Here is a 27509-nt window from a genome sequence, read left to right as displayed (position 1 = left end):
TGCATGCAGCTGCTTGGCCATGGAAATCCATTCCATTAAGCTCCTGCTGCACAATTTTTGTAAATACATTGATGCCAGTGGAAGCTCAAACTGTTCAGCTATGGAATCAGCAGAGTGTTGACAACTTTTACGCACCATGCACCTAAGCAATCGTTGACCCCGCTCTGTGATTTTACTTTGTCTTCCGCTTCGTGGCTGAGTTGCTGTTGTTCCTAAATGCTTCTACTTTCTAATAATATCACTTACAGTTGACCATGGAATATCCAGCAGGGATGAAATCTCATAAACCATCTTATTGCCAAGGTGGCATTAAGTACCACCCTTGGAGTCACTGTGTCACTGAGCTCTTCAGAACTACCCATTTTGTATCACAAATGTTTGCAAATGGAGACTGCCTGACTTGGTGATTGATTTTATACACCTCTGGCAACAGATCTGATTGAAACACCGTGATTCAATAATTAACAGGTGTGGCCAATTATTTTTTTCCATATAGTGTATGTTCTGTCAGATGCTTTTCAGCTGTTCATCACTAGTATTTTTACATCAGGAGTAACAAGTGTTTACACTTTTGTTCCACGATTATGGTGAGATAGGCATCAAAGTGTTAGTAATAAATGTGGCTTTTACATTACCCTATTTGTGAACAATATAATAATGTAATGAAGTGTCATATATGCAAGAGAAAAGATTGTCTTGACAGTTGATAAATGCAAAAGTTGCTTGTATCATATACAATGCAATTGAATACACGTACAAAATACAAATTAAATTTGTTGTTTTCATTTTTAAAAATTAAATAATACAGACATAGTCCAACTCTACATGAGCCACCATAGTGTAATGTAATGGTGTACTGGATGGTACCCAATGTCTTATTTGCATTAAATTAACTTTCCCGATTCTTCAATCTACCTGCTTTTGTAAATTGTCTTTCATTTTTCCTTCTTAATTTGAGACATTTCACTTTGCTGCTCTTCTTTGTTAGGTTCTTAAATCATCTGATGATGAAACCAAACATCAACTTCACTCACTACTGCAATGTTTGTATTTCATTAATGTTAAATTACTGGAATCGTGTTATTTTTTGCTATCAAAAAGTTAAGTTGTTAAACCACAATTACTTAAGGTAAAGTTAAACAACATTCCTCTATCTTTATGTACTAGAACAGGATAATTCATAAACTGTTGGTAAAGGTTGTAGTAAACAGGAATTATATTGAGAATTACATTGAGAAACCCAAATCAGGAAGTAATACAAGAAACTACAGAAATACAGAACGAGAAAACCTTCAGAAGAGTGAATTGTTAATTCAAAATAACATGTAAAAAGTAATTTTATATGTGTTTTAACAGGCCTCAAGAGGACAAAAAGGACATAAGGTTTGATTTTTTTTTTTATCAAGTCTATATACTTAGGCCATGTATAGCTTTGTTATTGATATGTGCCTTGTTTACACATAGGGTGTCAAAGGCATGCATGGCATTGACGGTAAAGATGCTGCAAAGGTAAGCTCAGTAATAATCAGTTGTATTATTAATAGACTGTGTTTATCAATGACTAAAATGTGTTGTATGAGAACATCTTGCAACGTTGAATGACTGTTCATTCAGGTCTCAGGTGGATGACATAACGGATATAGTGTAGTATAAAGAGGTGCTTAATGAGTATATTATGATGTTTATTCTATGTCTCTTTAAGGGTGAGCCTGGACTGCCTGGGTTACCTGGATGCAAGGGTGAAGTTGGGCCTGAAGTAAGTATTGCATTATAACACTGAATCGTTGGGGTGGGAAAATAAATGTTCCATGGTATAGTATCACCAGGCCTAATATTTATATTAACAGTGGGAATCAGTACAACAGTAGAAATTATGCCCTTCTGCTGGTTAATTATTATTATGACTTTACCCACTGTTGTAGCCATGTGGTCATATTTACTTTGTTTCTGCTGAAAGTAAATAGTTACATTGGTCCAATATACAGTTACTGCGCACTTTTGTCTCTTCCATTGAAGTCTTTTTTCTATAAAAAGACACAGATGGGGATCATATGCCCTCTTATTCATTCTCACAGTGTAGTTCTATGAATAACATCTAGTTATACATTAAATAGTTTGGAATAGAAAGCACTATTGGCCTAGTTGAGAATTTATAGGTTAAAAAACCCATAATTCATTGAATGTTGCCAACAAGGCTAACATAACCCTAGTATAGAGACTGACTTAGAATCAAGGAGATTATTCCTCTGTAGGCAAGAAAGTGAGAAGCCCATGCAGGATCACCATGCATGGTTACAGTAACGTGACATTATGAGAAAAAGTGAAGATATAGAAAATGGAGATAAACCAACAGCCATACAACCCTGTAGGAGAAATAATGGCTGTAATGTTGCTCTCAACTGACTTTTTTAAAATTGTTTTCAGTAAGCAGTCATGCAGTGGGATAGGTATCATGTACAGTGTACGGCTGACTGAATTACTGAGTATTCCTGACTGCCTCTATGGAAATCCTATCCCTCATCTATAAATGCAAGAGGCATAGGGAGTAGTTGTCTGGCTGCTGCCCTTGCCATAACTTTTTTGGCTAGAATATTTACTGCAACAGTCTTGCAAAGCAGCAATATCGAACTAGAATTTGTGTAGAACATGTATATTAACAGGGGTAAATGTTAGCCATTTCTAGTCTATCATTTTAATGTGCTTCTCTAGTCTGCTTTAGCAAATTTGTTCTTCTGAATTATTGGTGATATAAAAATGCTGAATACAATTATTTAAAGTATACAATTCCAAAAGTATTTATCATTTTCTGATTTGAAAAATAGATAAAAATATGACTATCAATTGGCCCTAGTCTAGGCAAAGCCACATAGGCTCACAACTAAGACAGCAAGACTTAAGAAGAGGCAGGATGACAACATAAACTGATTTGTGGCTGAGGACTGCTCTAAATTAATAATAAAGACAGTCATTTTTTGTCCCACAATAGTAGAGAAATCTAAAAGATCAGGTACATTCCAATAACAGATATTTCAGTTCATTTACAAGTAGGGTGTCCCAAGAGACAACACATATTTTACTTGTTTGAAGGATTAATTTTACATACAGAACTGATTTTCCAACATAATGTACTAGTGGGTCATACAGAGAGGCCTGATATCATTTTGAATACAGGCTGAGATCCATTCTACCCTCTGTGCAGTCTCTACAATGTACTGCTATATAATGTTACATACAGCAATCACCTGAGCCTGCGTGATGACTTTGTGACAAAGGGTTAATAACCACAAACTACCTGGTCTGTCTAAAATTGATTAATACCCCCCTCCCCCCAAAATGCTATTTCACACTTGTTATCTTTGCCCAAAACTCTCACTACAAAGATTTGATTTCAAAGCTATCCCTTTGCAGAATTTTTTCTGTTCTCCCTAACTTACTGTATATCCTACTGCAATTCAAATTAAATTAACCAGAGTTTATAAACCAAGCAATCTTCTGTATTTCTGTATTTCTGTTTTGTAGTATCTAGAATAACCAAGCATAACTATCATGTGAATATATTAAGAAGACAAACACATGACATTATTATGCCACTATGTTTAAGTTATAGAAAAAGATAAAATATGACATAGAGTAAAATACATGTATTCTGGCAAGTTTCTTATAATAGAAAGGAAAAATCAAAATTCGAAAAACTCATGTAATTTCTTGATTCCTTTGCTGGGTCAACTAGAAGTATGGAACAAATCCATAATACCTGTCACGATGTCCTAACTGTCAGACTATAGGCTGGGATGTAGAGGCCACGGGGAGAGAGGAGAGCGTCCCGGTCACCCTGGTAATTGCTGGGATGCTGCAGGCAAAGGTGATGGCCTGGCTGAGAGGCCAACAGCCCTGATACAGCCAGCCAGGCAGCTCATAACAGTACCCCCCCCCCCACACACACTTGAGGAATTGTTTGAAGAATTCCTGAATGAGCCTATTAGCATGCACATGTTTATGGTGGATCCAAGATCGATCCTCTGGGCCGTACATCTTCCAATGAACCAAGAAGTGAACTTGACCATGGATCCTCTTGAAATCAAGAATTTTTTCAACAACGAACTCTTGGGGGTAAATATATTAATGTCCGGATTCTTCAACTCCGGCGTGTTCAGCGTCTTCGGCGATTAAATTTAAAGCGGCGCTGCATTGTAAAGGGAAGTTTCCCTTTACAATGCAGCGCCGCTTTAAATTTAATCGCCGAAGACGCTGAACACGCCGGAGTTGAAGAATCCGGACATTAATACATTTACCCCTTGATGTCCATTCACTTTAACAGGACGAGGTCTATGCAGACAATGAGGCCTGATCTTGCTGAAAGAGGTTACAGACTTAAGAAGGGAGCAATTGAAGGTGTCAGACTTTGTCGCCCGCCTTCAAGAAGCAAGTTCTGCAGTGTTGATCGGCAAAGAATTTAGATCGAAAGGAGGCTTGATGCAGAACAGCAAGAAACTTCTTCCAAATGACCGTGAGACGGGGGCAGTGTGACGTATTTCAGAAAGACCAGAAGGGACAAGAGAGGACAGGGAGTTAACCCTGGAATGAAAACTGAGGTTGCAAAATATATATGCGGATCGAGGAGTGACAAGTATTATTATAGGCAAACTCCACCTATGGAAGCAATGTATCCCAGTTATCATGGAACTTGGAGGTATACAACTGTAGAAACTGTTCAAGGGATTAGTTGACGCTCTTTGCTCATTAGATGATATGCTGAAGGCAGGCGGATATTACTTCAGAGCAGAGCACAGAAGGATTTCCAAAATAATGTGACAAACTGGGAGCCAAGATCAGAGACAATATCTACGGGAAGACCGTGAAAGCGAAAGACATAGTGAGTAAATAGAGATGCCAAGGTTTGAGTGTTAGGCAGCTTGGCAAGAGGGATGAAGTGGGCTGCCTTCCTGAGCCAGTCCACTAGCACCCAGATGGTGTTAGGACCCGATAGCCAGGATAGATCTACAATGAAATCCATTGATAAGTGTCTCTACAGCTTCAAAGGAACCGATAAGGGCATCAATTGACAAAAGGGACAACTTCTGTTTGACTTGTTCCTAGCGCATTCCTCACAGGAGAGGACAAAATCCCTGACGTCCACAGACAACGAGGGCCACCATACAGTACGGGAAAGAATCTCAATGGTCTTGGAGATATCAATATATCTGGACTGTCTTCTTAAATGTTCTGGAACAAATAGTTTGTCTACGGAAGTGTCCAAAGGCGCCAAGTTGTGATGATGGCAGAGAGTTGATCCCAGATTTTTGTGGATGGATAAGGGATATATGAAATACAATATTATTATTTGGGACAATACATTATTACTAAGTCTGTTCTATGGGGTTAGCATTTAAGTTCGATATACGTCATCGACCTATTGGACACCACTCTCAGTATGAATTATGAACACTATTTTTTGATGTATTACCTGTCCTTTGTGTCATAAATGTTACCTTACAGGCTGATTTAATCTTGTAGCAGGACCATTTAATAACGTTACTTATGACTATTACTGGCAACCAACTCCTTGCAAAAGGTAATTCTGATTCAAGCTAAGAAATATAATTCTTATTTTTCTTAAATCCACAGGATCAATATTAATAGAATAACTTATGCTCATATCTTTAAAAAAAAATCTATGCACAAGATGTAGATTCATTAAAAAATGTGTTGTATTATTAATTAACATTCTAATTGTAAAACTTAAGCATATATTATAAAACAGTGTATTTATAGAAACTGAACAGATTTTGTTTCATACAATACATTACATAAAGTTTCCTGTTGTATAAATATACAAGTCATTGTGTCTGTGTTTTGACTAACTATTGTTTAAACATGTGTTAATGTGTGAGTGTGTGTGTGTGTGTGTGTGTGTATGGGGAAGAAATGGAAGACCTGTGGAGGGGACACACACAGGCAAGACTCCATTCTAAAACCCACTTTTCAAACATATATTCCACAACCAAGTTGTCAGGCACTCACCATCAGTGCCAGGGACAGACACCTTCCTCTGCCGGCAACGCTGTTCGTTGCTAGGCAGCTGGACGGTGTCCTCTCTCCTTAGGATTGCCGTGCACATGTGTGTCTGTTCACATGTCCGTTTCCTAGCATCAGGATGCTTCTCTGCACTTCCTGTTGGCGCTCAGCTGTTCGGGCCGCCTCCTCCACTGCCACCAATCTGGGATAGGGCTTCACTATTTAAACCTGCCTCTAACACTACGTAGGCACCAGAGTATCTAGGTCTTCCTATGCTCCAGCGTTCCAGCCTGTTTCCTTGCTCTCTGATTATCCCCCTGTGTACCGGCCCGGCTATCCTTGGTTCTGCGTCTGGATCTCCCTTCAGCCTGATTGCTCCTGTTGTATCTGACCTTTGGCTTTCTGACTCCGATTTGCCTTACCCTTTGATACCACGTTTGCCAGTACGGTTTGACCTCTGCCTGCACCACCACGTCTATTCCCCATCCACTCTGCTGATAGCTAACTTGAAGGGCCACGACCTGCAGGTCCCTTGCAGCAAAATCCAAACTCCCTAGCAGGGTCCCTGGCAAAGACCGGGGGCGTGTTTAGACTCTGTGCCTCTTAGCTTAGCAGCGCAAATATTAGCAAGTGACCTTCAGTCCCTGTGACTCGTGACAGTATACTCTGGCCATGTCTACTGAAGGACCCAATGAACCCTCAGCTCGTGATCTTTTTATGCACTTGGCTCACAGAGTTGCTAAACAAGGATCTGAGCAGGCCCAGCTCCTCCAGTGTATTCAGCGGGTTGCTGCTAGAATGGAATCACTTCAAGCATTGGTGGCGGTCTCTCAGGCAGTTGTTGTCACCTCCTCTGGGTTTACTCTACCTACCCAGGCACCCTCTGCAGTCGCTGCTCCAGCTTTACGCCTTCCTACACCAGAGAAATTTGACGGAGACCCGAAGAGATGCCGTGGATTTTTGAACAAATGTTTGATACATTTTGAATGCAACCCTTTCACCTCTGAACGAATTAAGATTACGTTTATTATCTCCCTGCTCTCCGGTCAGGCTTTGGCATGGGCCTCTCTCACATGGGAAAGCAACGTTACTTTGGTGCAGAATGCCTCCTTTTTTTCCGAAGCCTTCCGCAAAATCTTTAATGAGCCTGGTCGTGTTTTCACTGCTGCCTCCAGTCTCCTGAATTTACGCCAGGGTACCCAGACCGTGGGTCAATATGCAGTCCAGTTCCGCACTTTGGCCTCTGAAAATGCCTCCTCCTAGCTGGTAACAGTGAGGCTGATCTAGGAGTCAAGTTCTATACTCCCAATACCCCTGCGGGTTCTGATCTCTCAATGTCTATCACTCTGGATACTCCAGATGGCCCATTCATGACCTCTGTCTTTATCGACTCCAGCTCTGCTGGGAACTTCATATCTGCCACCCTGGTTTCACAGCTCCAAATTCCTACTCAAGATCTGCCTCAGCCGTTATACCTCACTGCGGTGGATGGGAACCGAGTTACCAATGGTTCAGTCTCCCGGATCACTTCTTCTATTGAAATGGTGGTTCCCTGGGCGCTTTGGATGAGAAATGGATATTAGGCAAAATCATAAGTGGGTGCATTTATTAACATAAATATGTTAATAAATGCACCCACTTATGATTTTGCCTAATATCCATTTCTAATCCAAAGCGCCCAGGGAACCACCATTTGAATTGTCCCCAGGGTTGAGCTACCCTTCATCCTTAACTTTCCCCTGCCCCCTCTGCCTCCTATCCTGTCCCCTCCCCCTCCCGAGTGGCAGCTATAACATTACCACTACATAGGGAGCGCTGATCCTACCCCAACCTCCACTTCTTCTATTGGGCTGATAGTAGGGGTACTACATAGTGGATTGAGTTCTTGGTCCTTCCCCAGTCTATTAATTCTGTCATTCTGTGGGTGCCTTGGCTCAGACTCTATACACCTCAATTCGACTGGAATTCGGGCCAGGTCACTGCTTGGGGTACTCAGTGTTTCGGAAGATGTCTCTCAACAATCAAACCTGGAAGATCTGCTGTTCCTTGCAGAATCACCTCATCCCTACTGGGGATCCCAAGTCCCTATACTTCCTTTCAGGATGTCTTCTGTAAAGCGGCATCCGAGACCCTTCCTATGCATAGTCCTTGGGACTGTCCCATCGATCTGCTACCAGGGATAGTAACAGAGAATCAAGCAATGTCCCAATAAATTGCTGAAAAACTCCAACGAGGATTCATCAGGAAGTCTTCATCTCCTTCAGGTGCTGCCATCTTTTTCGTGAAAAAGAAGGATGGGACGTTGCGTTCTTGTATTGACTATCGACAGTTGAATGCTATAACCATTAAAAACAGATACATTCTTCCTCTCATCTCTGAGCTATTTGACCGGATTAGCGGCTCCAAAATCTTTTCTAAACTGGATTTACGGGGAGCTTACTATTGTATCCGAATCCAGGAGGGGTATTATTGGAAACTGTCTTTAGTACCCGCGATGGACACTTCAGGTACTTAGTGATGCCCTTCAGGCTTTGTAATGCTGCTGCGGTGTTCCAGTCCTTCATTAATGAAATCTTCCGTGACCTGCTTGGGGTATATAGTTTCTGGCTCAGGTCTACAGATGAATCCGAAGAAACTTTCTGCCATTCTCAACTGGCCTCAACCTTCCGCTTGAAAGCTGTGCAACGTTTTAATGGCTTTGACAAATACTAAAGGCAATTTATCAAGCACTTTTCCACCTTGATTGCTTCCATTACTGCACTGAGCCAGAGGTCAGCCAACTCTAGAAATTGGATCCCTGAGGCCATCACTGCATTTGCCACCTTGAAGGAGACCTTCATTTCTGTCCCAGTCCTGACTCAACCCAACCAAGAGAAACCTTGTTTCCTGGAGGTGGATGCCTCCTCAGTCGAAGTAAGGGCTGTTCTCCCTCAAGAATTTCCTACGGGTTTACATCCCTGTGGCTTTTTCTCATTCTAGAAAATTCTCCACCTCTGAACATAATTATGGGATTAGTGACAAAGAACTGCTAGCCATTAAATCTGCGCTTGAAGAGTGGCGGAATATTTTAGAAGGAGCTCGCCATCCAGCTACGTTGTACACCGATCATAAAAATCTAATCTACCTTCGGGATGCTCAGTGTTTGAATCCCCGCCAAGCTAGGTGGTCCTCATTTTTTGCTCGCTTTGACTTGAAATTGACTTACCATTCCAGTGCTTAGAATTTCCGGGCTGATGCCCTATCCAAGTCATTTGTTGAGTCTGATCTTAGCCCTACCTCTGAGCCTCCTCGCATATTTGAGCCTTCCAGTATTGTTGCCCTCACCAGGACCCCTCCTGTCGGCTGTCCTATTTGGAACCACATCTCCGCCTCAAGGCTCTTCATTGGGCTCACACCACGAAATTCGCGGGTCATACTGGTTTTGTGAAAAATCTCTCTGTACTGTCTTGTCATTACTGGTGGCCCACTCTTCATGCTGATGTGAAGGAATTTGTTGCTGCGTGTGCTGCTTGTGCCCAGAATAAAGTACCCAGACAACCTCCATCTGAGTTACTTTTGCCATTGCTTATCCCTGATCGTCCCTGGGCAAGTGTATCCATGGACTTTATTACGGATCTACCTCCCATTAACGGCTTTAATACCATCTGGGTAACTGTGGACAGATTCTCAATGTAAAGATCTGGAGATGGGATTGAAATTCTCCTCGGGTTATCACTCCCAGAATAATGGTCAGATGAAACGGGTTAACCAACCTTGCATATTTCCTTACTGAAACCACTGGTGCTCAATACATTTTCTCATATTCCATCTTCTCTTCATCCTATCCCCACAGCTTCTGGTAACGAGTATGAGATAAGCCATATCTTGGATACTCATAAGCTTCATGGACGCTCCCAGTTTTAGGTCCACCGGAAAGGCTTTGGCCCTGAATAAGGGTCCTGGGTGTATGAGAATGATCTTAATGCTCCACGTTTGTTGGCCAGTTTTCGTAAAAGATGCTCCTCGGAGAGTAGGCCTTCTGGAAGAGAAGGGGGGTACTGTCAGGCACCATCCCTGCACTCACCATCAGTGCCAGGGACGGACACCTTACTCTGCCGTCAACGCTATCCGTTGCTAGGCAGCTGGATGCCGTCCTCTCATCAAGTATCTAAGTCTTCCTATATCAAGTGTTCCAGCCTGTTTCCCTGCTCTCTGACTGACCTCCTGTGTACCGACCCGGCTAACCTTGGTTCTGCTTCTGGATCTCCCTTCAGCCTGATTGCTCCCGTTGTATCTGACCTTTGGCTTTCTGACTCCGATTTGCCTTACCCTTTGATACCATGTTTACCAGTATGGTTTGACCTCTGCCTGCATGACCACGTCTGTTCACCATCCACTCCACTGATAGCTAACTTGGAGGGCCACGACCTGCAGGTCCCATGCAGCATACTCCACACTTCCTTGCGGGGGACCCTGACAAAGATTGGGGGCGTGTTTAGACTCCAAGCCTCCTAGCTTAGCAGTGCAAATATCAGCAAGTGGCCTTCAGTCCCTGTCTCACACTGTAAACTCCATTCATCTCACATATAAACGGTTACCATTTATTCTCCTATAATTTCATTTCACTTGTCTAAGTCAAAGTCCAATATGTGCAGCATAACTTTCATCATGCTCTGCAACAGTCACTACTCACCATCCACACTCCACTTACATGGAAGCTTCTATATGGCAGCCATTTTACAAGCATGGTAGCTTCTAGATCCATTGTCTCTATTGTTTGAACGCAGCCTACTCTAAACATTACACCTTGCTGCCATGTTAACTATTTCAATCTCTCCAGCAATAAACCACTTTATTTCAGAGTTTCAGAGTTACAAACTACCTTTTAAATCAACAGTCTAGCAAAACTTTATATTGAACAATCTGACCACTTCCAGAACAATCCAATCATTTGCTATGCATCCAAGTCATGATCTCAGCCACACTCCTTCGCTAACTCCATTTAATCTGAACTCAGACAATTCCATTGAAATAACCTAACAAAACAAACAGTTACACCTTATAACTATTCCATTCAAATAATCTAACAAAATTCCATTATAACATTAAACCAACACAGAACCACTCAGAACTATGTATATATCCAGATTAAACCATCTTCCATTCAAAACACACTACGGGTGGGGTACGTTACTGTGATGCTTTTAATAACGACACTGAGTATAAAGACATATATAATCCGATTGCCATAAAAGCGACCTGCTTGAAATGCTGACTTACATTAATACAGACACAGAACATACCCAAAAACACTACTTTGCAGACTGCTATAAATTCTGAACTCCTTGCATGCCGGCACTTCCGTTTTATAACACAAAATAGAGAGACATTCAGCTTTGTGAATTTAAAGCAGCAAAGGCAGGACCCCACAACTTTAGCGTTTATTTTAAGGTTATTGGTAGGCTTGCCGCTTTAAATTCACAAAGCTGAATATATATATATATATATATCTTTATACTCAGTGTCGTTATTAAAAGCATTGAATTAATCATTACCACGGCACATTACACTTCATTCAAATTAACTCCAATTACAAACCATCACAAAACTCTATATTTCCAGATTCATTCACCTTGCATTCAATTGCATTTTTCCTACTAGCCAGGGCCTGGGACCTAGACAACTTACTTTCCAGCATGTTCAGCTAGGAGCTGTGTCTGCATGTCTTATCAGGGGTAAATATGCTTTTTATACCAGATAGGCATTTTGTCTTATAAGTTGCTTATTTTTTATTGTTTGCCTTCTACACATATTACTTTGTGGACGCTTTCATCTAATGCCAGACACATGCTATGTAAATCATATGCAAGAGACAGATCCAGGAGTCATGGCAACAGGTTAAAAATAAGAATTGGCCATTGCTTGAGTAGGTGAAGGACATGCAAAATGCAATAGTTACTTTATGTTTTTAACGTACAATTAAATAGACAAATATTAATTTGCTGTTTATAGAGACACCACTGTGAATTTTTATGAGATTAACAGGTCTTCTTTATGTACCACTATCTATTACTGTGTTAAGATACTCATCAGTAAACCCCCATTCATCACTCTCTGCTATACCCTAACATGTGCAATAATAGACTATTGAAATACAGTAACTTAATAGTCGAATACTCTGAGGATAGAAATCTTCTTCTTTGAAGTTCATATGTAATTGGTTCAAGTATTGTTCATATATTTTTTACTTTATTCTCCAACCTGGCTAAATGTTATTTAAATTCACAAAAGTATGATTAAATTCACAAGACTAGGATTAAATTCACTGAGTATGAAAAGACATACAGGATAGGTGAATCAAAATTTGAGAGACTCTAACATCTGACTAAGAACTTAAACTATATACAAAAAAACCAATATGTACTATATTATAAACACAGTCGACTGAATGAGTAATGGAAAATATCTAGTAAACTGATAGCAGTGGATTTTCCTAATTAGTTATACTGAGTAATAAATCATTACATCATTGATTAGTCTATTCAAGAAATATTCTAATGTGAAATTATCAACAGTTATTTTGTGAAATTTAGTATCTTGGTTTAAATCTAAATGAATATTGCCAATTTGCAATTATCAGCAACATTATGTACACCTGTTTCACAGTTATATGATACATATTTCCCTTCACAACAGCCTTTTTCATGGTATACACTCCTCAAGGTGTTTAAAGTACCATATAACGGCCTTTTTAAGTGGCAAGTGTTGCAGATTAGCTGGTGATAAATCTCTACTCTGTTAGGGAGGCCAAGTTAAATTCACTGTCAATTGTCCTGGAGCAATTCAAACATGAGTGCGCTAGTATTATGAAGGAATGCATCTCATCAGCAACAATGCCAATATATCTTGTGTCCTTTGCATGTTTCTCTATTCCTATCAAGGGACATAATGTCCCATGAAAATCTACCCCTCACCATTACACAGCCACAACCAGCCTGCATTGTTGATACAATGGATTGATGCATTTTACTGTATATCTTCCCTACATCAACATGAAACTACAGGGACCAGGGTTTATCACACCAAGCAATATGTTTCCAATTCTCAATTGTTTATGTTACTTATTTGACTTCTTGTTTTTCACTGATTGGAGTGTTGTGTTTTCGGCTGCCAAACCTTGGTATGAGTAGAAAAGACATGCTTAGTTTCCCCCACCCCAAAAAACCCTGATTGTAAATTCAAAGTTATAATCATTGGATTAATTAAAATTGCAAACAGTAATAATAACAGAAAGTGGCACAAAGTAAAATCTCATATCATTTGCATAGAATATCATATTTACAGTGTTTGCTTTTTATAGCCAAGTTGCTTACCTGTTGAGTGCCTGTCCCCATCTGTATAGTTTTAGCACAGTCAAATATTTAGTCAAATAGCATAGTCAAATATTTGGGTTACGTCTAAAAACGGAACTTTGTTTCTGTGTTTCTGCTGATATGAGATTCATTCACAGGGATGAAAATAGTGCTAGAAGGTATCTGAAAACAGGAAACATTGTTTTCTGTGAAGATATACTGATTTGTATACATTAGCTTACAATGTGATTTCCAATTCACGGATCTGTGCAAACAATTAATCTAACAAATAAATACTTAATACCATAACTGTAAATTTATGTGCAGATAGCTTTTTTTCATGATAGTGCCTCTAAAGACAAGACACTCATAAATGTCAAGGAGTAATTTCTTTTTCAACTTACAGTGCATAATCATTTTTATACTGAGATGTGTATGGCTCTACATATGGGTGGAAGGGTCCTGTTTTACCTGAGCTGTTTTTAGCATAATTTGCTAGTATTTTGCAAATGGCCTCATTCAGTAACTATCAAGACCTGTCCTGTTGACCTCATTCATTAACTCTCTGCAGCCTCTCTGAATGCATTGAAAATTGGAGCATCCCTGAAATCAGTCACTTTCAGCCATATAGCAACCGGTTACTCAATCATGTTCACAGTTACAAAGGTAATAACTCAGACCGGATCAAACACTCTCCTAGAAAGGTTTCAGGAGTATTACTTATGCATAGCCTCTCTGGTTTCTAGCATTTCAGCCACCTAACTCTGGGTATTGTCATTCAGCATTCACTCATTCCACCACTAGACCTGCATGGACCACCAGGAGTCATGTAACCACTCAGGTCCCACCGAAAGTTTCAAAACATGTCTCCGGGGAGTAATACTTATCCAGGTGACATAGAAGGTATAACTCTCTCACTCTAGCACTCAAGGGGACATTATTTTCAACATATACGTGTGACTTTATATATATATATATATATATATATATATATATATATATATATATATATATGTTAACTACATAACAGACAAATCTGCTTTAACAGCAGTCTCTTATGTCTACTGATTATCTCCGCTAACTTTGAACAGGGGGTGTCCGGCATGCCAGGGCAGAAAGGAGATCCAGGACCTTATGGAACAAAGGGAGTGAAGGTATGGAATTTTGCAAATTGCTTTACACTTTGCTAGTTAACATATTGCTGTTTTTATGTGTATCACTTATCACTGGGCATCATTGTTATTCATTTAAACATTTTTAATACAATTACAGCTCAAATTAAAGTGCAATGTTTGTGAGGAAACGAGGGATTACCTTGACAGAACCATTGATGCACCCGTTTTTCACACATGTGTACACATTGACCAGGGTACTTTTTAGCCCTCACAAAAAAGCAAGATTGATAATAATCATGATAAAAGTAACACTTTATTAAAACACAAAAAATACTTTAATAACTTGAAATGTTAGTAACTAACAGCAATTCTGGATTCACATTTTGCAGCAACATCAAACATTAATTAAAGCCGACTAGACATAAAGGGCCTGATTCATGTTCAGATGCAGATTGCATTTTATCACAGAGCACAAACTTGAGCAAAGTTCCGACCATATTCAAATTGAAGCAGATCTCAAGATGTGTTTTGATTTGAATCTGGGTGTAAGTATGCTCTGCCTAAATGGTGCTTTCATTACGTAGACATAAACAGACTGCTGTGTATGCTGAACGCATACAAAAAATGTTATATTATAAAAAAATGAACAATGTGGATGCGTCTGAAGAAGATAGAGGACGCGAGGAAGAATGTTAATTTTAATTATATTAATATGACCAATCCAGGAGAAGACCTTTCCGCTCCATTTTCCCAGATCTGCTCGAAGCCTTGTAATTAAAGGACCAAAATTGAGGACAAATAGACGTGATAGATCATTAGGGATCAACACACTTAAGTATTTAATGTAATGGGGATGCCATTGAAAGGGAAATGTTTTTTGCATACCTTCAGCTACATCGGTAGGTAGAGAGATATTATGGGTCACAGATTTCGAGTAATTAATCTTGAAGTTAGATAGGGATTCGAAACTTTGGAATTCCCTGACCAAGTTCGGGATCGATACAATCGAATTAGTGACCATGGCAAGGAGGTCGTCCGCAAACAGAGCTAATTTATATTCTCTCTCTCCTACTCATAATCCTGTTATGTCAGGATTTGCTCTAATGGACCTAGCCTAAGCTTCCATACAAAGGACAAAAATTAGCGGGGGGAGAGTGGGCAGTCATGTCTGATACCGTTACCAATCAACACCGGATCCAAAAGTGTCCCGAGTTGTGTGAGAGTGGTAAAGAACCAAAATCCTGTGGAGTGCTAGTGGAATTTAGATCCTTATGTGAGAGCAGGCACCATATAAATGACCAATCTATGCGATCAAATGCTTTATCGGCATCTGTAGACAAAAGCAAAGTGGGGTATTTGAGGACAATGGGGTATTTCAGTGAATCAAATCAATCACCTTAGTTGTGTTGTCTCCAGCCTCACGACCAGGAACAAAATCAACCTGATCAGAGTGAATTAAGTCTGGGAGAAGTGATTTTAGGCGGTTGGCGATAAGTTTAGTGTAGAGTTTAATATCTACATTGAGTAGGGAAATCGGGCGATAACTTGGGCATTAAGATGGGTCTTTGCCCTCTTTCGGAATCAATGTGATGTGTGCTGCTAGAGAATCCCTGGAAAACGGAATGTCTTCCGAGACCGCATTGAAGGCTGACAACATTAAGGAAATAAGTTTATTTTTGAAAACCTTATAATAGGAGATTGAGAACCCATCCGGGCCGGGACTTTTACCTGAGGGAGAGGATTTAATAGTTCGTCATGTGTGAAAGGTTGTTCCAAAAGGGATATATTATCATCTGAGAGAGTGGGAAACCCAACCTCCTGTAAGTAGGCAGATATCTGAGGGGTCTTTTCTAAAGAATCAACCCAAGGAGTTTTTCCTGAGATGTTGTAGAGACGGGAACAGTAAGAATGGAATGATGTTGTTATGTCTGATGTAAGCTGACAGTCTATGCCTTTGTCGTTTTTAATCATTGTTATGAATGATTTGGGTCTTTGGGACTGTAGGGCATTTGCTAGCATCGAACTGGCTTTATTGCCCCATTAAAAGTAACGGTTGCGCGCATTTGCGATAGTTTAATTTTATTCTATCGTATAGTAGTTTATTTAGGGCTGATTTAGTTTCATTAAGTTCTGCTAAAACCTCGGAGGCCAAAGTGGCTTTATGTTTAGATTCAAGATCTATGATTTTTTGAAGAAGCTGCTTTTTAAGGGTCTCCTTTTTTTTCATATAAGAGCCTAGTTGAATTAGTTTACCCCGAATATCACACTTATGAGCTTCCCATAGAGACACTGCAGTCTAGGGCCTGTTCAATTTGAGTCCTACAATAGGAATTTTCTAAGAGAAGTTCATTATGTCTTCATGAATATTTTTTTATCCTGGGTTGAGACAGGAGTAATGTTAGGGATATGGGTGCGTCATCAATCCATGTCAGTTGGCCTATAGAAGTGGAGTGACCCAAATGAAGGTATCTATGTGTGAGAAATAAATAGTCAATACGGAAGTAAACCCCATGAGGATGCGAAAAGAAGGTATAATCTCTAAGTGAAGGGAGTTGTATCCTTCATGTATCGGTCAGCTGAAAACCATGTAGGGTGCGCCTTACCTTCGCATGCGGAGACCTACGGAGTCTGGGAGCTCCATTGGATGAGTCCAGGATGTAGAGACCAATTGAAGTCACCTCCAACCAACATTACACCCTCAGTCAAATCCTCAATCTTTTCCAGGACTGAAACCAAAAGAGCATGTTGGCTCTGGTTAGGAGAATATAGATTAACAAAGGTATAAACAGTATCATAAAGTTTACATTTAACCAAAAGGGCTCTCCCTTAAACCAATCTAATCTTTTGTAAAATAGTAAAAGGAAGTGATTTTGAAAAGAGTATGGAAACTCCAAGGGTTTTGCCAGCGCTGTTGTTGTTAAAGTACGAGTTAGGGTAAAAGTGATCTCGAAAGATGGGAGAGGACCCATATTTAAAGTGTGTCTCCTGTATGAAAAAAACCATTAGCGTTTTCGAAGGGCATGTGAGCATTTCTCCGGGAGATTTAATCCTTTAGCATTTATTGAAACAACTTTAAGGGTGCAGATCATGTGGATATATAGGTATATAGGAAGTGAAAACAGCAAAATATAAAGCTTGATTTCTAAATTTTATGAATTTTATAGGAGGACGCTCCTGAAGGTATGAGGGGGGGGGGAGAAAAAGAGAAAGGAGGAAAAAAGAAAAATGACAGAGAAAGAACATAGTACTTATATATATTGTAAATAAAACAAAGTATATATCGCTCCAGACGGAAGGGAAGGGTGGAGCCTCTCCCATCCTTTGAAAAAACATATAGCGGTGGGGGTCAACGGTGATTTGCAACCAAGGCAACCATTAAAGCTTAAATAATAACAAATTAATTATGGAGGATTAGCCTCCAAGTTAAGTTAGACTGAATACAGCAAAACGAATAAGTAAAAGTGTAAAAGTGTAAACTATTGTATAATATGATGAGCTGTTAAGGTGTCTCATAGTATCCAAATCTAAAATAAGGTGATAAAGTGTTCATTGGAGGGGCAGCTAGGTAGGCCCAGATTCATATGCGTTGGCTATTTGTAAGGGGAAAAAACAAAAACAAAAACATAACCTCTTAAAAACCACCTCAGAATGATTGAACTGAAATTCCAGACATTAAGATACATAATAAACATTCAATTAAGAACAGTTTGAAGGTCTGGAGACAGGTAAATAGTAGAGTTTGCAATATAATCCAGTGGTATTGTAAATAATAAAAGATCTCAATAACAGTAACATCAGGAGGGTCTGAAAGGCTAAACACAGTTGGTTTCCTGGGCCACCAGTTGATGTTTGGAAAAAGTCAAAGTCCATTTGATTAGGATATATGGTTTCTGGAGGATCCTGTCTTCGTTTAGATCAGGCCTGTCCAACCTGCGGCCCTCCAGATGTTGTGAAACAATAAGTCCCAGCATGCCCTTCCAGCTACCAACAGGTTGTCTACTGGCAAAGCATGCTGGGGCTTGTAGTTTCACAACACCTGGAGGGCCGCAGGTTGGACAGGCCTGGTTTAGATGATGATTTCTGGTTGTCAGCTGTCTGCCAGGTCCCTGTCAATGGAGGATTTAGTCTCGCAAGGTAGTCTCGCCATTGCGGGAGTTGGATATCTTGAATATTTAGAGCTGAACAAAAGGAGGTCAGATCAGAGGGAGATCACACAGATTCTGTTACTCCATTGAGGCTTGTAGGCCAAAAAAAAAGCTACATCTGTATTTAATATTTCGGTTGCAGAGAGCATCTGTCAGAGGTCTTGGAATATTTGAATTTTCTGACCATTATAGTCAATTCCATCTAGAGTCCTAACTTTTTGAAAGATTGCCTCTTTTTGAGTGTAGTATTGGAGGCGGCATATATCAGCAGATCTGATTGAGGTCCCCGTGGTTTCAGGGCTCCATGGGTTCTACAAAATGAATAAACGCGGTTTGGTCCTGGGCTAAAATATCGTTGAAGATTTTAGTTAGAAATGGTACTAGATTCGGGAGAAAGATGTTTTCCGGGATACCACGAATACGTAAATTGTTTCTGCGGCTTCTCCTATCAAGATTGTCGGCTCTAGTATTGAGCAATTGAAGCTCTTGGGCCTGTCTCGCCAGAACTTCTTGAAAACTGTTTTGACGTTCCTACGATTTCTCACCATGGGTCTCTACTATGGCTAATCTCGAGGCAAGTTGGGCAAAGTCCGATTGGAGATGGGCATTCAGAGTGACATTGTGAGTGTGAAAAGATTAACAACCAAAAGGTCTGTCTAAAAATGACTAAACTCACTCAAAATTATATCTCACACTCACTGTTACCTACCCAGTTCTGCAGCCACTAAGATTTAGTTCCAGAGCTGAAACTCTAAGGCTAAAATCTTAATTTACTCCCTGACTCAAAATATAATCTTAACTTAAATTTATCCAGAGTCATTGTATACACAATGTTTTTCTGCCTTAAATTTAACAATCAAGATTATTTGACACGAGAACACATTAAGAACACAAACACAGAATGTTATTAAATTGAGTTTAATATGACAAGGAAAGTCACTATGCTTATTATTTAAAAAGCATAACAAAAAAATACAAATAATAAATATGTAACACCATTTTCTATAAAATAAAAGGTAAAAAATCAGAAAGAGTTATAGCACACTCATGTACTTTTTGCTAGGACTAGATGGTCTGGTGAATTCATCAGTAGAACTATTTTAAAAGAAGTCTGTTGCCCAAAACCACTAAGGTGAGGTAAGAATGCTTATTGCTTTTACAACCTTTTTTATGGACATTATTTAAAACCACTGCTGATAATGAATTCTAGAACTAAAATATATCTCCTTGGGAATATAACAGAGAGATATTACATCTAATAAGCAAATTATGGCAATGTGTGTGTGTGTGTATGTGTGTGTATATATATATATATATATATATATATATATATATATATATATATATATATATATATATATAAAAATATATGGGATGTGAATATGTTACATAAGGCTGGTAACCATGATTGATACATGTCATGGTTAGGTTTACTGATTGTCGAATAAGAATTATGCAAAGCATTCAACCGATGTATGTTCCTGACAGAACATAATATAATGCACTTACATACTTATAGGTAGTATCCTTTTGGACTTAAAAGGCATCATAATATTATTGCAGCTGTGGGCATTTATTCTGAGACCCTCCAGATTTCATGTATAAACATTCAAACTAGGTGTCCAATTGCAGATCTCTAGAGTAGATATCAGTATATATTAACCCCCAGATTACCTAAACAGTGATTTCAAATGTTAGCACAACACAAACCTGCGGGAGTAATCATCGCCACATTTATATATTTTTTTAACTTCTGATTATGCCTTAATCATGACACCTTAGTATGAATATATTTATTAAATATAACCACCCTGACTGCAGTGACCCATCTGACAAATTTTTCCTATACTAAGTGTAAAGGGAAAATTATCTTCCCTATAATTACAATATATCAAACATTTTAGTTCTGATATACCCTCCTCTTTTTTAATAGACTGTTGCCTTTTTAATATTATAATTTTCTTGCTATATCATTCAGGTTTTATTTTATGTTTCATGGACATTTAAGAACTATCAGGCTCGGCAAGAGGAATTTCAGGTTCTCGTACAGCAACTTTTTAGGGCCCCCTACATAGATGTTTAATAAAGAGTTTGCCAAGGGGGCATATTCACACCGTGTGGGAACATGGCACAACACAGGCACACTGGGTCGCCCAGGCAGGGGTATAGTTTTATAGATGCAGGAGAGAGGTTATAGAATAGTATTAGGAGGGGATATAGTTATATAGGAACAGGAGAGGGCTAATATATAAGTATTAGGAAGAGACATAGTTGTACAGGGACAGGAAGGAAGTTTTAGGTTAGTATTAAGAGAGGGGTGTATTTGTAGAGGCAGGAGAGGGGTGGTAGATTAGTATTAGGGTTATAATTTATAGGCTGGGAGCACACATAACATATAACGGGCAATCTCCTCACTTGTGAAGTTATGTCTCCTCAGTGTCACTTTCCTTCTTTGGTTGTCACACTCTCCTTCTCTCCACGTTTCTGTCCGTCAGTGTGGACACTTACCCAGCAATCTCATACACCACTATCGCTGTCTCTACAGGATTCTGTATGTCTCTCTTCTAGCTTTCTCTGTACTTCAGCCTGAGTTTCCTGACATTCAGAGACTGTTGACCCTCGCTTCTCACTTCATCATTATTATTAATATTATTATTATTATCTTTGACTTGTAAGGCGCCACAAAGGGTCTGCAGCACCGTACATTACATATACAGAAAATAGAACTAAGACACAACATGATACACAAATATATACAAACACAGGTGACAGAGTAAAGCAAATCAGATTATATCTGACAGATAGTGGAAGGGATGGTAGAAATCAGCAAGAAGAAGGCCGAAGCTTAATAAAACAGGGAAAACAGGGCTAGCGAAGCAGGCCAAGAGGTACAGAGGGCGAAGGAACAGTAGAAGGAGCACACAAGGAAAGAGGGCCCTGCTCATGAGAGCTTACAAGCTAAAGGGAAGGGGAGACACATAAAGGGTGGTACTAACTGGGGGAGAGAGCCAGGACAAGGAAGTTAGGAGGACTGATAGACTTGAATAAAGACATTAGTCTTAAGGGCAGGCTTGAAGTCTTTGAGAGTAGATGCTAACCTGATGGAACGTGGAAGATCGTTCCACAGCAGGGGAGCAGCCCGGGCAAAGTCCTGAAGATGAGAGTGAGAGGAGGTGATCAGTGAAGTAGTGAGGCGGCGGTCAGAGGCAGAGCGGAGTGGGCGGGTAGGAGTGTAGGTAGAGATGAGATTGGAGATGTAGGGAGGGGAAGATTGACTAAGAGCTTTAAAGGTGAGGGTGAGGAGTTTAACTTTAATTCTGTAGGGTATGGGGAGCCAATGTAGTGACTGTTGGAGGGAGACCACAGAGATAGAGCGGCAGGAGAGAAAAATGAGGCGGGCAGCAGCATTGAGGATCCAGGCGAGAATCAGGTAGGCCAGAGAGAAGAAGGTTACAGTAGTCAAGGCGAGATATAATAAGCAAGTGAACAAGGGTTTTTGTGGCTTCTGTGGTGAGAAAGGGACATATCTTAGGTATATTCCGAAGGTGGAAGTAGCAGAAATAGTGTCTCTTTTAACCTGTGTCACTGTGTACAGCCGTGTGCAGTCCCAACTTTTAACTACACTAATCCCTCTCATATTGCTATTTCCTGGGTGTTACTTTCTGTGTGATGTATGCTCTGTTCTCATACCACCCTAACTGTAACACAGCACTGACGAAGAGGGCATGGCCACTACACAGTTAGGCCTGGGCCCTGGTATTTGGAATGAGTTATGTACACAATGAAATGAAACTGGTGGAAAAAGGAAACTCTGTACCTACTTTTTCTCAGTTCTATCATCCACTGAAACTACATCACCCCATAAAAATTAATGATCTCCTTGGGTCTGATTTAAAGTTGGACGTAAGTCAAACTGCGTCTTGCTATAATCTACTTTACTTCACTACGCATGCAAATAAAATGTGTTGAATTTAGAGTTTTAAGAAACTTGCATCTCCTTTCTCTTAGAGAGGCAGATCAGGGCGAGTAAATGCAAGTTGAGTACATTAGGGACATGCTACACTTACCCTACAATAGCTAGACTTTAATGCATCTCCAGATGCACCTTAAAGAAATCTGCATCATCCACCCTTTTAGTATAGAGTTTTGTACTCTCTGCTTATCAGTCTGAAAGACCGGGTTGTTTTTTTTCTTAGTCTCATTGTAAGATGGTATGGCAAAACTGTCATCCTGAAAGTTCCTTAGGGCCCTGTTGACTTTTGTGAAATAGTTTCCCAGTCTCTACAAAAGGAGCAACATGCACAAAATCCAGACAGATCACATGAGAACGGACAGTAATAAATTACAATGACGCTACCTCAAGAGACACAAACCCATACCCTTCTTCACTGGAAACCTTAGTTGGCAAATCTGAGTTTTATTATTCTCATTTTTTGTCATGTGTGCCAAATCTTTATTCCTTCTATAACACATGCTTATTGTTTCTTGTGCATGTTGCCTAGGTTCTACAGGTTAAAATAATTACTCTTAGACATGAATTGATTCCTTTGCCACTCTCAAATACAGCCCATGGTTAAGAAACTAGATGGATTCAACCAGACAATGGTTTCTATTGTCTGACGACAGCTTCCATTCTAAGTCGTGTCATGTGCTGACATCTGTGAGGCATTCCTTATACTATATGTTTATCGAGAACCTCAGTACTTTTAGGACGTCTTCTATTCTGTATAGGAAGGTCTTCTCCTCATAGTTGCTAAATTAAATCTGGATAAGGAACAAAGCTATAGAAATAACAGACTTTGGTTGTATAAGCCTGCCCATCTCTTACCCCCATATACTGTACTTCTCCCTAGTTTACCCAGAAAGTAAACTTTTATTTTTAACAATAAATATTCTTTTTTCTGTAAGTAATTTTTTTTAATGCAAAGTTAAACCAGAAATGGGTTATTTGTTCATTTAGTCGTTGTGGTCTAATGTCATGGTAGGAAATTGCTTTCATTAAGTTTGACTGCCCATCCAGCTTGAAATATCAGATACATTTCCTGTCTGTATTTCTAACCTTTCCCTTTTGTCTGGTTTTTAATAGATGCAATATTTTTTACTTGTCTATTGGTAGGCTCAGTCTTGATGACCCCGACTGCCCTATCTAAATGAGACCAATCTTATTTAATTGAACGAATGGTCCCAGGTTTTGTTTAGTGTCGTTAAATATGGAAAAACATTGCACACTTTATTTGACTACTGCTATTATCAACTATACTAATTTAGTGTATGATTTGTATTATTTGACCTCTGCTGCAGAGCTTGAGGATTCATATCCTGTCCTGTTTGTCTATATTTCATGTTATAGGCTACATACAGGATTCATCTAAAGATGGTATTTGGTTTGTGTTTTACAATGTTTACCCCAGCAACATGGGTTAGTTCACTGCATGCACAGAATATTTTGCTTTCATCAACATACGCAGATGCATTCTTCTAAGGTTGCACAAAATTAAAATGTTCAATGTGCTTTACAACAGTTTAATTTTCACATTCTGCTTAAAATAAAGTTTCAGGTGAAGATCTCTTTGTTTGGTGGACTATAACTGCATTGCATATTTACCATGTTTCCCCCTGTGGAAAACTCACCTACCTACCTCCCCTTAGTGGCCTTTTTTTCAAGTCCACATGATGCCGTTCATGGGCCTTTTTATTCACATTTTTTCTTTTCTTTCTTTTGTTTGTTACACCTTGACCTTTCACTAAGCACCTTCTTGATTGTATGGTTTTTCCTTGGTCACTTTGCTAATTCACACTGGGAGGTTACTGAAGTACATACGCTGTTCCTCAAGGTTGCTTATGATTAATTAGCTATTATTGTAATTTTGCATAATGTAAAAGGAATTAATCACCCTGGTAAGTGGTCATATATGTTACCCAATTTAAAGAGAGCAAGGCCACAGATAACATTACTGCAATAAACACATTTCAAGGCAGACACCAGGCCAGAAATCTATACATTTATGGTAAACAAGTAGTAGACTGTTCTCTATAACTAACGGTGTGGTTGTATATTTCCATATGTCTCAGGCATTCAGCCTTAAAGCATTTGCTAAGGGAAAGCACATTTAGGTCAAAGGGGGGATAGACAGAGTTATGTACACATCTGTTAATATATACTCTCCAAATGTTTCCTACTTTCCTTAATACAATGATAGACAGCCTTGCATTGTATATAGAAGGCCAGGTCATTTTGGGCATAGACGTTAATGTTACTCTTGAATCAGTACTGAACTCCTCGTCGGGTCTCTCTGGCATCTGTACGCACATTCTTGAGCTTTATCTGACAGGAATAATGAAATAGTGAATAGAAGACTTTTGCCATTGATCAGACAGATGCACAAATGCAAAATAAGGAAGTATCTTATCAGTCACAGCACACACTAAAGCAAAGAAGAACACAAAGAACGAATGCACTCAAGCTTCCTTAGAGGCGCATATTTTGACAATCCCAAAAGGGGATAGAGACCTCTTAACTTCTTTCAGTTATCACTCCATCTCCTGGCTAAATCTGGACCTATAGGTATATGCCATAGTTTTGCCAAATGTTTTGGCAAGTAGACTTAGAACTATCCTTCTACTTGTATGCATAATTATCACGTGGGATATGTGCATTGTACAGAAGCTTGAGACAATACACCCAGCAATGGGTGAATCTCTTTTTGTTCAAATCTAAATTTTGGATGAATTTTAAAGATTCATGATTTGTGTATCACTTCATGAATCAGTCCAGATTCACCCAAAAATCTAAGTAGAATGAAGCCAATTACATTGCATTGAATGTAAAGAACTAGATTAGCAAGGATTAAAAAATGCCTCAAGTCTATAACCTTATAATAGGAGATTACAGCCATCTTCACTTGTGTTTTGAGCACACTTTGTACATATACATTCTACTTAATAAGCCCTACAGCGACAATGTATTGGAAGCCATATCAGTACAAATTGTCCATATCTTCATATTTCCCTTTTTACATAACTAAGTACGTCATGTGACCGCGTGAGGGGAACAGGTGACATCTCCTGGGGTCGATGATAGTGATCAGCAGCAATGAAATCACATAAGTCCAGGGTTTTCATTACAACTGGCCTCAGCCAGTTTTATTAAATTGAAAAACAAAGAAAACTTCAAAAATAAACACCTTGCCTGTCCGGCACTAACTAAACATTCAGATAGACCCTCTCTCCTGTGAAGGACCTTATGTCCCACACACATACCAAACATAGAGATAATTGCTCACCATTAGCAGAGTATCTCAGAAGGCATCCAGCCTCCACCCCGGGTCTGATAGACTAACTGAGCTCGATAGCATCTTTTTACCAACATCATTTAGGTGCAACTCCTGATTTCCAGCAGGTTCATAGGTGACCTGGAAGACCTTGTCTATAAGCATAATGGATGGAGCCCGTCCTCTCTCTCCATCCATAACACCAGGTACCCTTATCATATTATGCTACAGCTGGGAAACACACTTTGGGTAGCTTTTTCCACATAATCTCCCTGGAATTTTAATGTACACAAGACAGAAAGCCTGATACATATACCACTGTCATTCAGCCCTAATCCAGTGACTTTGTTACAGTTGATAAATCTAAAACCCATTCTTTCTGTATTTTTCATTACCTATATAGCTGTTCAAATACCCAGGCAATACATTGATTGCTATCTCAACCGGTGTATTTTTTACAACACACTGACACAAATATTTCCATAATTGTGCACTAAATATCCCAATGGGGACTAAAACAAAGAAGAACAAAGATAGACAAAATAAACAAAAGAAAAATTGAGACATCGGCTGCAAGCCACTTTTGTACTCATATATATATATATATATATATATATATATATATATATATATACATATATATATATATATATATATATATATATATATATATATATATATATATATATATCACAGTCTAACAGACTTGAAAGTTGTGGCACTAAAAGGGAATTTCAAATATCAGAAAATGTGAAGGATCTGGGAATCGGTGGTAGTCACTATTCCTATACTGAAATGTCTGTGACATGAAAATTCTGAAGCTAGACATGCGCGAAATATAGACTTACCATCACACACACATAACATTTCCAACAGGACTTCAATAAATTGCAACTAGAGAAAAGGACGACAGTTGAAATCTGTGTCACTTCAAAAGGCAATTCTGACATTTCCAGTTTCAAAGAGGCAATGCACGGACCCGGCGCAGTATAATCTAATCTAAGGTTTAGGTTTATGGTTAGGGTTAGGGTTAGAGTTAGGGTTAGAGTTAGGATTAGGGTTAGGTTTAGGGTTTGGGTCAAGCACTGGGTCTATGCATTACCGCTGTAAAACCGGAAATGTCAGAGTCTCCTTTTCAAGTGACGTCAATCTCAACTGTTGCCCTTTTATAATCTAAGCTTTTTATTTATTGTTCCAATATACTGCTAGATTTATTCTCAGTTATCTTAATTTAACCATGGAAGAAAGGTGACATGGGGACAATCTTTCTAACCTGTGTCAATTTTGTGTGTTTAAATGTTTATTATTACATTGTTTAAAGTGTGCCTAAAGTGTACTTCCCTGCAAAGTGCAGCTATAAGGTGCAAAAAGGATCCACTGCAGGGGCGCACGCAGGATTGTCAGGGGGGTTTCCCCCCTGACCCAAAAAACCAAAACAAACCAAAACACGCAGCAGCTCCGTTTCGGCAGCGCTGTCCTATACAGTAGCCGCGGCGCTGTCAAAGAAGCGTCCGCGGTGGTGCTAAATACAGCACCGCCGCGGACGCTTCTTTGACAGCGCCACGGCTGCTGTATAGGACCGTGCCGCTATGGTGGGCTCTTAGTTAGTGCAGGGGGGGGGGTTCTGGAGAA

At 39.5% G+C, this 27509-nt stretch overlaps 1 protein-coding gene across 1 annotated transcript in view; it reads left to right on the top strand.

Moving 5' to 3' along the window:
- Positions 1 to 27509, top strand: part of LOC142159453 (uncharacterized) — a 72870-nt gene that overhangs the window by 23691 nt on the left and 21670 nt on the right. The window contains exons 10-13 of the mRNA XM_075214355.1: positions 1357 to 1383; positions 1465 to 1509; positions 1703 to 1756; positions 14438 to 14500. Coding sequence (XP_075070456.1) covers positions 1357 to 1383; positions 1465 to 1509; positions 1703 to 1756; positions 14438 to 14500 — 189 coding nt within the window. The remainder of the gene's footprint in view (positions 1 to 1356; positions 1384 to 1464; positions 1510 to 1702; positions 1757 to 14437; positions 14501 to 27509) is intronic.

The sequence above is a fragment of the Mixophyes fleayi genome, chromosome 5 (assembly GCF_038048845.1).
Source record: "Mixophyes fleayi isolate aMixFle1 chromosome 5, aMixFle1.hap1, whole genome shotgun sequence".
NCBI lineage: Eukaryota > Metazoa > Chordata > Amphibia > Anura > Limnodynastidae > Mixophyes > Mixophyes fleayi.
This window is presented reverse-complemented; position numbering and strand designations above follow the sequence as displayed.